The 13,120-nt window shown below is 39.8% G+C and overlaps 1 protein-coding gene across 2 annotated transcripts in view; it reads right to left on the bottom strand.

The window, feature by feature from the left end:
• Positions 1 to 12,868, bottom strand: part of LOC306818017 (anoctamin-4-like) — a 48,821-nt gene extending 35,953 nt beyond the window's left edge. For both annotated transcript variants that reach the window (XR_013778113.1, XM_079335349.1), the window contains exons 1-3: positions 12,428 to 12,868; positions 9,799 to 9,873; positions 2,248 to 2,472 (exon numbers count right to left, since the gene is read on the bottom strand). Coding sequence is in view for 1 of the 2 variants with exons in the window: in XM_079335349.1 (XP_079191475.1) it covers positions 2,248 to 2,472; positions 9,799 to 9,873; positions 12,428 to 12,653 (526 nt within the window). In the remaining variant the exon portion in view is untranslated. The remainder of the gene's footprint in view (positions 1 to 2,247; positions 2,473 to 9,798; positions 9,874 to 12,427) is intronic.
• Positions 12,869 to 13,120: the final 252 nt, after the last annotated feature.

Raw genomic sequence — 13,120 nt, 5'->3', positions numbered from 1 at the left:
TTGTTTTTAAATTCTTATTTAGTCTAGAATAATGTGTTTGAACCTTTTTATAACTGTCAAACTTTGATTCAAATAAAGGTAGAAAAAAAAACAATGGGCTTTCAGCTGCAGTCTTTCAAACACAGTGGCTGATCTAACACCCTGCTGTGACCGACCAATCAGAGCCAGTCAGCTCTGCAGGGGCTCCATGCTCTTTTGTTAAAAGTTCCTGGACCTTCAGAAAGTACATAACCCCTAGCAAGGGTCTTTTTTAGGGGTAAACTTCTACCCCAGAACTACATATTTACCCTGGTAGATCTGGTGGAAACACATGTAGTTCCTGAAAAAGACTGTAGTTCTGGGGTCTTGTTCCTCCGGTCGAAAAGGGGCTAAATAGGGCTTTTACACTTGCAGAAAACTGAGATTAGCTGTATAAGTGAACTCAAATAGTTACATTTTTCGCTGAGATTTTCACACAGAGTTTCAGACCCCACGTATTTTTTCCACAGCAGGTCCGAGCTGATGTGAAAACGCTGTAAGATATTCTCAGGAGAATTCATTTTGGAGTGACGTTTCTGTACTGTGACTGCTGCACGGTGATGTTGTCATTCCATTGGACTATACGTAGCATACACATTCCCCCTTTGTGACATTATCTGCCAGTATGGTCTCCATTTCCACTGTTAAGCTGACGACATGAAGTTTACTTTTCTACCAATACAGTCACCACGGAAACCAGCTCCACCCTGACTAACTGCATCAATGAAATAAAAACATGGATGCACACAAATTTCCTCTTTTTCAACTATGCAAAATTAATAATCTATATAAAATTCCAATACATTTAGAACTCTGCTGCACACCTTCTCACCCACACCCGATCCGATGAACACATCATCCCTGGCCTGCAAAATCTCCACTGGCTCCCGGTCCCATAATGTATCCAAACCAAAATCCTGCTCCTTACACAAAAAGCCCTCAACCACCAAGCCTCCTCCTACCTCACGGCTCTCCTTCACCCTCACACTCCTGCATGCAACCTCTGTTCATCAAATGCCATCCTCCTGTCTCCCCCACTTAGAACCAAACACCAAACCTGGGGAGACAGAGCTTTCTCTCCATCTGCCCCCTCTCTCTCTGGAAAACACTCTCCACACACATTCAACACTGCACTGACCCTTCTGCATTCAAACCATTGATCAAGACTCACCTTGATCAAAAATGAATGTTTGGGATGTGTGTTCTGCTTATCTGTTGCTTTACTGTCTTTGTGATTTATGGGTAATGTTGTAATGTCTGTTAGTTTATACTGTTCTGTTCTTTTTGTCTTTTTTAATGTGTACAGTGTCTTTGAGTTTATCAAAAGTTCTTATAAATAAAATGTATTATTATTATTATTATTATCATATAAAGCAAGTATTGCCCCACCTCGTGTCCAAATGGCATAGTATCCAGCTGTGAGGAGCATACTGTATATGAACGTCCAAGTCAGTAGAATCTCCGGAAAAAGTCCAACGGAATTATCTAGATTTTTCAGGAGTGCATATGTGAAAACGCCCCCCTTAAACACATCTTTGCTTCGATGTTTATATATGATAACAAGTTAATGTTCTTTGTTTGATGACAAAATGCACATGATTTAAAACAAGAGTTCAGAGATCAAATATCTGTTGGAATGACTTCGATTTTAAATCACAGCGTCAGTAGAAATGCTGAAGTTGTGTGATATCTTTCTGGAGCTGTGTTTCTACATGTATTTGTTTTGCCAAACAAAGAACAGGGAAGCCTCCTTTTTTCTACTGAGGTCACTATAGGTAAACATCAATAAAGGATTATGTAAGAACAGGAGAAACTTCTACAGTAACCTGGACATATTAGGGGTTATACAACTTGGAGATTTATTTACAGTCCACAGTCATGTGATAATAGTCGAGTAGATGTCGACTGGTCGCAGATGAAATTATAAATATAAATCACAGGAGAAGGGAATGCTATGCAACGAGCAAAAATCTTACGAAAGATATCAAGAGTGCCATTTCTTTTGAATTCAAATATAGTTTGGCAGATTTTGGCACAAGCGATGTAATAATTCCAGGTAAGTCAGGCATTTTGTCCCTCCTCCGCAACTATCAAGGAAATGTTTTTTTCTTCCTATTGATTATTGAAACATCCAGACTATTAAACAGCCATATAAAACATACCCATATAGTAAGGGTTTAAGGCCTCCTCTGACAATATTTCAACATTTGATTTCTTCTGCGTACGTACTTGTGCTGCTGTCACAGAGCGTTTCCTGGCTTGCACTGAAGGTGGGCAGCGGGCTGATTGACAGCGACGCCGGGCAGGACACCGGCTCCGGGTGCTCGCTGCTAGGCGGGACTGCAGAGGCCTCCGAGTGAACGCAGTCCGGACTCGGAAGGTTCTGGCTGCTCCCAGGGAAAGGACTCTTCCAGTGGGAGAAACCAATGGCAACTTGACCCCCCAGGTCAAACCCTGTGGAATGATTAAAAACACAATCATTACAAATACAGATGATCAGTCGTACGTGTTAAACTTTTTTTTTTGTCATGTCGTGTATCTTCATGCATTAGACTCTTAATCCAAATCATTTTAAACAAAAAGACATTTTCAAGAGTTGCAGTAAAGTATGCACTTTATTAGACATGATGAAGTTTTTATGGCATCTCTGAGCACTACTCAGAGCAAACAGAGGGTAAGAAGGTAATCAGGACAAACATGTTACTCCCACCCACTGAAAGCCATGAAAGTGGTTAAAACGATTCGTCCTCAAAAGTGACAGACACCTGATCTCTTGAGCAACACATCACACATACCCACTGCCTACCACTCTCCTTTCCACCTTGAAATATGTTATTCTCCTCTCAGTGAGTCTTCAGTAACACACTATTATCCTCAGTAAGGTTGCCCTCCAGTGGTGGAAAATCATTCAAACATTCAACTTCAACCGTCAAAAAAAAAAGAAAGAAAGAATAAAGGACGGACGGACAGACAGACAGACAGACAGACAGACAGACAGACAGACAGACAGACAGACAGACAGACAGACAGACAGACAGACAGACAGACAGACAGACAGACAGACAGACAGACAGACAGGCAGGCAGGCAGGCAGACAGACAGACAGACAGGCAGGCAGACAGACAGACAGGGCGAAAGGTCTATTGTGCACTTAACATTTTTTTTCTCACATCCAGCAAAAGCTGTGAGTCTAATCAGAATAGGTTGCTCACATATGAGAAAGAATGTCAGAAAGAAAATATTGCAGGAGGCAAGACAAAACAACAACCAAAAGCTCGAAAAAGTCGACAAAGCAACAAAGATTACATTTTTTTGCCTTCTTAGACATCAAGTCCATTTACCGTTTACCAAAACTTTTTTCATAGAGGGTACACATTATAAATCCTTATCGAAGTAAACCTCAAACAAAACACTGTATCACAAAAGAGAACACAGCCATCCTTTAGCTTCCTTGTTTCCTTTGAATCAAACAGCCCAGCTAAATTCTAATGTTCATCAGCAGTGAACGAAAACCCGATCAATAGCCGAATAGAGAAGAGCCTGGCAGTCTGAGCAGCTCGCTCCTCACACAGCACATTCAGCTGGAGAATACATTCTGAGGAGGTACAGTAAATTCGAACTACACTTCTTAACTCAGCTAATATACAGCCTGAAGCACTCTGAAAAGATAAAGGGGTTTTCACATGACAGAGTTGGACTGAATTAGTGTGAAGGTACCCTGGAATAAGGATTGTGCTTCGGTCAGCAGTTGCAACAACTTGAACACAGAAGTTTCTTTTGTCCCTGTGGGGATTCTGTCAGGTACATTTGACTTCTTGAACAATATAAGAAAGGAAATATTCCAAGGTGTGTTAACACCTGCGAACTGGAACAACCAAGGAGTACAGCAGATATACGTTACAGTAGCAATGAACTAATTTTCACTGTAGATACTGTGCTTCTTACTGTGCAGGCTGAGGGATCATTAGTTTAGCCAAACTTTGGTTCATGGAAAAGAAACCAACATGGCTATGATAGTATTTAAGTAAGTCTGACAGTTGTTCTTTTGTCCACATTTGTATCGTGCCATTCAGCAGCTGTCTTTTCCACACATGCACTGCACTCTGGGAAATTTTCTGAAACGGTTTGGAATGAGCAGCGTGCTGCAACATGGCTGGTGCAGGTGGAGAAATTAGCGGCAGGTAGCAATTAGCAGAAGTCCTGGGTTAACTGGTTAACTTTAGCTAGTTGACAGACAGACAACAGAGTGGGGATTTCTCCATGGCACTTTTATTGTACAATACTTAAAATTGACCACGCAAAGCCAGGATTCCACAGCGGTAGATTCACTGTTGATACTTGAATATGAAAGCATTGGTAAACAGCTCATTCCCTGGCTGTCAGAGATCAACTTTCTCTCTTACAAACTCAAAACATAACAGAGGCACCACCTTGTGGCCCTTTGTGGTACTACAACTGTTACAGAGCGTGAATGCAAACAGCTGAATTTTTCACCCTGGGTGCGTTCGGATTGTCCCTCTTATCTAATCCCGTGAAAACATCACAAGGTTAAGGAAAGGTGTTGGCAGAATTCATAAAGGACTTAGGAAAAGGAGATGTTTTGACAATCCGACATTCACTCGGTGATGTAATAATAATGTGACGCCAGCAGAGGTTAGTGACGCGAGTCTGCCGTGGTGTGAACTACAGTTTACAGAAAATGGACTACAAAGTGCTAATCTAAAAAGATGTCCCCTTTGCCTTCTTACTGGTGAAATAATCCACGGGATGTGAATAAAAATAAAAGGTAGGCATCATTAGATACCAGGAAACTTCACTTTGATGGTTTTATAACATCAACATCAAGTTTAGAGTTTACCTCTGGATTTAAGATAGTTTAAAGTTGTTTAAGGTAAATTATTGCAGTGCTAACTTCTATGATCTGCGTCCCTTTTCTTTTTTTATAAACAACGTTTTATAGGCATATTACAATTTCTCGTATTAAATCATCATCAAATAACAGCAAAACATCTCCACAAACATAATGCAAGAATGTATAAAAGCAATGTTCATCTTCTTCACACACACAATAAAAAGAAAATAAATAAATACAAAGGCTGTAACTAATAAGTCAAATCAATATACAAATCAATATGCAGATTGTCTCCACATTTTTCCTCTAACAGATCGTTAGTTTTTCGTGAACGCTCGGATATGGGTCGGATTGCGCGAGTCACTTTAAACATGGTGGCTGCAATGAATTGTAGGGTGGCACTTTCTTATCTCCTTTCATAAAGGATGGTCCAGTGTGTCCTATGCTAAAGGAGGTTATAAAAGGAAGCATTGAGCCACCTTTCCTTAACTTTTAGAGAATTCGAACAAGTCTTATCATGGCCGCCATTTAACTGCTTCCTTAAGGAAAAAATGCTAGTGAAAGTGGATAGGAGGGACAATCCGAACGCACCCCCTGACTTTTTCTGACATGTTGTTTAGAGTGAGCTGGTGTATGAACATGGCAGGCTATTATTGTGTTAGGAGTTGATTACGGTTATATCCTGCATCCTGGGACTGGTGCTATTTCTGTGCACGCAATGTGGCTGCTATATTATCTTTTCTGCTCAATAGATTGTTCTTCTGTTCATGCTGTGAATATTTCCAATTATACGTAGTAATTGTAATGGTAAGAAAAGAAATGGTTTGTGAAGGAAGTTGGTCAATGTATTCAAAAGAAAAACAATTAAAGATGGTAATCATATAAAGGTTTTTGAGATGTTGATTGAATCAACAATCATTAACATCCCGTGAAAGTCACCTGGAAAGGCAAGAGGGGCGGAGGAGGTAATCCAAACCTGGCATGCATCCGAATGACCTCCAAAACTTGAGGTGTGCGCAGCCTTTGCGGACATATTGTGTTCTAAGCAAGATGTGTGTCGCAGTCATCAGAAAAAAGTGCCCACGAGGCTCTCTGAGGAGAGGAAGGCCCAGATATGTAGCACCTACACTTCCTGACACCGGCAGAGGTGAGAAAACAGATGCAGGTGCAGGTATCTGGGCCACACGCTGTATATAATGCAATGACAAGTTGGAGCCCTCAGCCCAGTATCTGCGATGATTATAGACAGAGTTGCAGTGGAGGTACTGCGGTATAGATGGGCCGCTGATGCAGTGTAAAGCACATTTTAATAATATTAATACGTCTGAGTGTGTTCTAGCACTAAATTTGTTCCTGTGTTTTTCATATTAAGTTTGCTTTATAATTGTTTATGCAATGTGTTGGCATTTGTGGTCTGAACGTATTCAAAAACATGGCAGAGTCTCTATCCCTTATTACATATTGCCAGTTCAAGGTGTAATATTTACTCCCCCTTTTTCAGCTTGTCAACGTGTAACACACAGAGGCAGAATGTCATCTGCCATCAGAGGTAGTAACAGAGACATAACAGGGGCTAGAAGGTGGCGAAGTGCACATTCAGAACTTGCTGGGTACGAACAAAGAATGGAAAAGAACTTGTGTCTGTGACACTGTTTTCTTTACACATTGTGCCTCGTTTGTTTCCAAAATGACGTAAAATAATGTGAAACCACACACTTGGATGCTGCTACTGATGTGTACAAGTGCATTGTTAAAAGTGACACAGACGAAAAGCAGCTCCTGTAATTGGCATGTCACATGTTAATAGCTGAGGCGTTGTAAAAAAGAAAAGAGCATATGGCTGTTAAATATTAATTGAATATCAGAATTATTCGGTAAGAACTGTACAGCAGACTGAAACCCTCTATCGATATGATGGTGTATAAGGCTTTGAAATAATATTTTTTACACTCAAAATCTAAGTTTACATTTTTGGAAACATGTTATGGCTAATGGCTTATGCTTATGCTACATGGTCATATTTTGCCTGCACTTACATGCTATAAACCTTGTTACTCTTGGGGGGAAGGAAGCAAATGTTTCACAGACCCAAGACAAGTTTTGTCTTCAAAAGTTCTGTTTTCTGTTCTGCAAACCATCCTGAACTATTTTCTATTTATAATTAATTAATTAATTAATTAATTAATTTAATCAGTAAATATTTCCAATTCCCTTATATGCTTCTTCTTTTCTTTCTAAAAAAGTAAATAACCATTCCTATTGACAGTGGCGATTCCAGTTTGTTAGGGCCCTTGGCAAAAATCAATTGTGGGGCCCTCCACCCAGTGTTCATCCCCATCACGTCTGCCAGTGTCAGATAATTCATCTTCATTTGTCTTTGTTGACTTTCATTCAGTGCCCCCTTTGGGAGGTTAGCAACGTTCATTGCAAAATGTCCAAGTCTACTGGTACAATGTTTATGCATGATGCTGCTACTAGTACAGAAGGTGTAATGACAGGAAACTTCATTTCGGTGCAGTTGCATAATCACCTTGTGTTAAATCTATATAGGTCGGTGATAACATTTAATAACTCATTAGGGTTTTATAGTTGAATACTCTGTCCAAAAATATGGACAGAACGTCCCCAACTCCCACAGTTGTGAAAAAATAAAGCTAAAATATCACCCGTGATGGCTGTGACATATTGTGCTGGTGACATCATTTGGAGTCAGTAGAGATTGGCTGGTGGAGCAAGGATATTCATGTTTTGTTCTTCTGCTCAACAAACATTAAACCGGTCAATAAAACAATTAACCATTTTGGAATTTTGATTTTGGCAAAATACATGAAGGAATAAAGTCATGGTGTTTCCTTTTTATAGTAAGTGACCATGATATAAGCGGGAAGTAGATATTGAAGTTTTTATGGAATCTGCAGACAGGCCTCCACGTTGACCATAAAAACCTGATATTTGGACACCCCCTCTTCAGAGCAGCAATTAGTTAATGCACTTAAGTTTCATCAGGGTGCTCCTGATTTTCTCCATGTCATCCTCATTGAATCTCTGCCTCAGGCTGAAGACCAGCTCTGTCTATCAGATGTACAACCACAGTAAATTACTTTTACAAAGGAGGAGGCTGGAATAAATTGGAGATTATAATCGATTAGAACTTAAAAGAACCGACGATGATGCTGACTAGGTTTTTCTTTTCAAACAAAGGCCAGGGCTTTTAAATCTCAGCAGCACACTTGCTCTTTTTAATGTCAGAGTGCGGGGCAGCACTATAGATCTTTCCCTTTGTAAAACCAAGAGGGTGAGTCTCAACGGTGCAAAGCTCCCCCCCAGCACTTCATTTGTTTTTGTTTTTTTATTTAGCCCAGAGAGAAGAGAGGAACACCTGCATGCAGTACATCGTGAGCTGAACCTAAAATCTCCTGTCACAGCATATACTGTAGCTTACAGCAATCTTCTAAGCAGGCTTTAATATTCACTGAAGACATGTCTAAACTTCAGGTCTGAAAATTGCAAACAGCAGCAGCTTGCAGTTTTCTGACAGACAAGCAAATTATTTTGACTTTGTCAACAGCACACTATTTCCTGTCTATAAACCTCAACATACAAACAAAGGGAAATCTTTAATTTGCAGCTGAAACAGCACCATATGCATTCAGTAAGTTCTCAGATGTGTTGCAGTTATAAAGGTTGAACACTGATGCTGTACAGATAATGTTTTACTCCAAACTGGCAATTCCATCCCTCCATTAGCAACAACACTTATCAACCTCCGGTGGTGAAGTCTTATCTTCTTTTTCTCACTAGAGCTTTGCATAACACCGCCCAATCAGTGCAATGATAAGCCAAATATATTTGTGAAGTGACTGACAAGTACTCACTTTCCCAAAGTTTGCCTCAAGGGCCTGCTGTTAGGATGCGTTTTCATAACCACATTATGTAAGCATGAGTCTCGCCTGAGTGCAGGAGCCCTCTGTTTGGGACTATGCATAAAACAATGTGCACAGTTCTGCACGGTTAACAAGCATGCTCAAGCAGGACTGCCTGTTAAACAGTAAAGGCTGACAAGGTACCTAAACATCACAACTACTTAAAAAAAGACAAGAAAACAGGATGAGCAGAGGGTGATCATGCGAACTGGGTAACCTAACATAACAGGTGTTGTCATCACTACCCCTGCTAATCGCTAATGGAAAAGCCAACAACAACCTCTAAGCACTGGCTAACATAGGAATATAATAAAAGCCTAACATGCTAACAAAACACGTCCAGCAACATAAAAAGAGCCGCAAAGTTATAAGAAGTAACTGAATTAGTTGTGTTTATGTTGAGTAAAATAGCAATAACTCCTGCAGCATTCCAGGGTTCTCTCATGAAGAGTGCTTAAGGCATTACAGCACTAGTTCACCGAGCAGCTTTCAGCTATAAAGAAGCAAATTAGCCCATCTCTGTACTGTTAAGTATAATAGCTGAGGCTGAGAGGATGATGACGGGTAAAGCTAAGAACAGAAAAAGAGATAGAGACCAAATCCTGAAATATTGGACAGGCTTGTACTCACTGTCGATATACCAGTGTTTTGCTTCAGTGCAGTTGTACTCAGAGACCTTGGGTGGGTGCCAAAGCGCACCAAACTTAATTCCCCCTTAGAGTTGCTTTAAAAAGGGAACTTAAAAAGAGATCACTGACTTTACTGACCTAACTAGATAAAATGGGAAAAAAGAAAATGTGTTACACATATTGATGGACGATATAGAAGCTGAGGTATTTTCTATGACGATTATAAAACTAACTCAACAGCATAAATAGATTCAGACCATAAATAATATCACTGTAAACATGCTTTAACTTAATACAGATTAAAGTTAAAATATAAGCAAAATATACAACAATGTTCCTGTCATACACACTTTTTTCCTTACCAAAGTGCACTTACCGATGGTGATCTGACTGACGCAGCTGTAGAAGGTTCCTGAAGAGACATTGTAGCTGCCGCTGCTGGGCTCACGATCTAGATGCAGAGTAAAGTCTTTATATCCAAACTACTAATGATCAATAAAGTCATCACGCTTTCAAGTACTTTTCTTCCATATTGGATGTATATAGCAAAAAACTTTTCCTACTTCCAAGAGTGTCATTAAAGTGTGCACTAAGACACTTACAGTACTGTTCCTGGCAATTTGAGAAAAGTCATGACCCTGCAGCATTACAGGAATAAACCCCCAATCCTGCGATGTTAGTGTCCTGCTCCACACATCAAGCCACATGGGGAAAAACCCTTGACCTTGGTCAGAGTTAAGGGGATAAAATCCATGAGTCTGGCCGCTTTAGTGCTTTAGTCTACCAATGTATATAGAGAAAGAAATGTAGCAGAACATAGTGAATAAAACTCATAACATTTACAATGAGTCTATAACTCTAGAAGACGTTACATGACAAAATTATTCACAACATTGTGAAGTGAATGATATCTCAAGCCTGACAAAGGAATGTTTGGTGCTTATTGATCTGCATTGATTCTAGTCTGCAGATCTGAAGCACAGCCTTTATAAACTTGAAGTACTTCAACCTCAAGCTCTGGAGTAAAAACTTTGTGTCAGGGTAACTACATTCTTTGATGTCAGTGTGCAGCAGGGGCGTGTCTAGACTTTTTGACTGGGGTGACCAAAGGAATTGCTTTTATTTACCCTTGCTGTTTCCACTTATCAAATGGTTTACTGAAAGAAGAAATGAGAAAGTAGAAACATATTGATGAGGTAAAAACAACCTACCAGCCAAAATGAAATGAACCAACATTTGGTTAGAATATCAAACTAATTTATGGGGTAGAAATACAGCTAACATGGGTTTAGGGTGAATATATGACCCACTTGGATGGGTCAAACAGGTAACCGATCTTGTGTGGTAAAATTAACAGAGTATGTAGTTGTAGCTGTTTTTTAATCTAGCATTTCTGGTATATATTGCTTTTACTAATAACGTTAAAGAAATGTGTCATATGCATGTGTATATTTATTTGCTGTGGAAGAGTAGCAACACATAAGTCTTCTAAGCTTAATTCTTTAAAGACTCAAAAAAATAACTATATGTCCAAATTCACATATTAATGTAACAACAAAATGAAACGCGCTACACTGAAATGGTAAATGACCTACAACCAACCTTCAATGATAGCCTGAATAGTTTAGTTTAGAATAAGTTTAGCCTTTGACAAAGTAAAGATTACATAATTGTAAAGATGCACCAGTGGTGGCAAATCAGATTTCAAAGCCACTACATTTTGTTCGACCCACACAACAAAATAATTAAATAGGAGTTAAAGTTGCATACAACTTTTCAGTGTAGCGACAAAATTACATACATAGGTGCAAATGGGACAAATTAAACAAGTGTTTCATTGGTATACATGGCATTAAATATACACGTAATTATCTGAGTAACTTGGTGAGAAACACAGCAAGCAATCACGAAGGTTCTGCGTTCAATTAAAAAAATAACCTTTGACACTGGAAACTAGAGGCTTAATTTGGAACTCCATGTTATCAAGGGAGATAGAGGTTAAATCATTACTCTGCAGCAGAGGGAGAAGACTCTGTGGCAATGCAGTTGCTACTTGAAATACACCACTAGCAGTTTTGCAAAAGACAGAGAACTGAACGCAAACACTTCTGCTCATGCATCTATTTAGAGGACTTCTGTGGAAAAATGCTCATGTCCTAATTCTCTAATCTAAAACCTACAGCCACAGTACAGCAAAGCAGCTGCATTTTTCACTGAGAGTGCGCTAAGCATAAGTACTCACATATGCTTCTCTCTTTAGAGATAAAGCTGCAGGTATCATTTATTACCAAAGTTGTGAAAAGTGGGGGAAACCATATTAGCCTGCTTTAAGTGCACAGCCATAATTTATCACCAGATTGAGTCTTATAAACAGTTAATGAAATGTTGCTTTGTTGCAAAGGAATTCACTGTAAGGTGTGTGGGCGTTCTACCCATTATCTTTTTTTTTTTTGTAAAAGCGGCATCCAGGAGTTAAACATATTATGTAGCTGTGACAACTGCTTCTATTGCTCTTTAAATAGTTAGGCTTAGATAGGCTTAGAGTTAGATTTTGCTATGAAAAATCCAGGGACAGTGTCTGTTGCAACCTCAGAAAACGCTCACAGCAAAAAATATGATTCATTTTTTAATAGTGCATCCATTTTAATGGAAACAATGATGTCTGAGAGTACACCTGGTAAAAAATGTAATCATAACAGTATTAATATTTCTTAATGTGGTCAACTAACAGCACTTTCGAAGGCTGGGAAATAAACTCACAGCCAAGGTTATCAATCTTTTTTTATCGCCTGCATGTGTGCTTTATCTGTTCTGTATGAATAAAAGTTGTTCCAAGTTGATATAATATTGAATCGCCAAACCCAAATTTTAGCCCACAGTCAACAATGAAATTAGAATAATTGGAGAAATTAGCAACACAATGGAATATCACTCTTAAATGATCCTCTCTTGCAGAGTTTTTTTGTTTACTTATATGTGTATCATACGCTGCAGGATGCCTTTACCTGCGGATCCGGAGGAAAGACGCGTCGCGATGGCACGGGGAGGACTTCGCGGACTTCCCGGACAGACTCTCATACCCTCGTCCTGACATTGGAGGCAGATGACCTGGCTCTCCTGACCTTCTCCGACCCTGCTGCATCCCATGTGCTCGCCCCCCGTCTGGATCTTCATACCTGTGTTGATCCGACGAACCAGCCGTATGTCTGCCGCTGCTTCATGCTCAAGCATCCTCTTCACAAGCGGAGGTCACCGTTATCATAACGCATGGCTTGAAGTTGTGTGACGGAAACTATCTTTTCTCTACCTGCAGCATTCTTATCTCCACCTTCTTGTTGTATATAAGCGCTTATTTTCAATACTTGTACACCAACATCAGCTCACTTCCGCTTCATCATGCCAGCCTTTCTCTGCGGCTTGTGGGGCGGTTTATGTTGCGGCTGTTTACGCACGGCTGAAGGCGGGGCTGCTTTACGTGGTTGGTTAGGTCGCAGTGTCAAGTTCCCGTGGGAGTTTGAATTATCAACAATAAAGCGTTCATAAAGAAAAGTTTCTAAGTACCGAAGAGACCCCTCACTTAAAAAGGCAGGAAAGGGGGTATGAAAAGTAATTGTGAACACTTATTGAATAGCAAATCACATGTTTGACACTCACCAAATCCAACCTTAGTTATAAGACTATTTTACATTCACTCTGGT

This window comes from Symphodus melops (genome assembly GCF_947650265.1).
Source record: "Symphodus melops genome assembly, chromosome: 22".
Classification (NCBI taxonomy): Eukaryota; Metazoa; Chordata; class Actinopteri; order Labriformes; family Labridae; genus Symphodus; species Symphodus melops.
The sequence above is the reverse complement of the archived record's forward strand: the minus strand, read 5'-3'. Positions and strand labels throughout refer to the sequence as shown.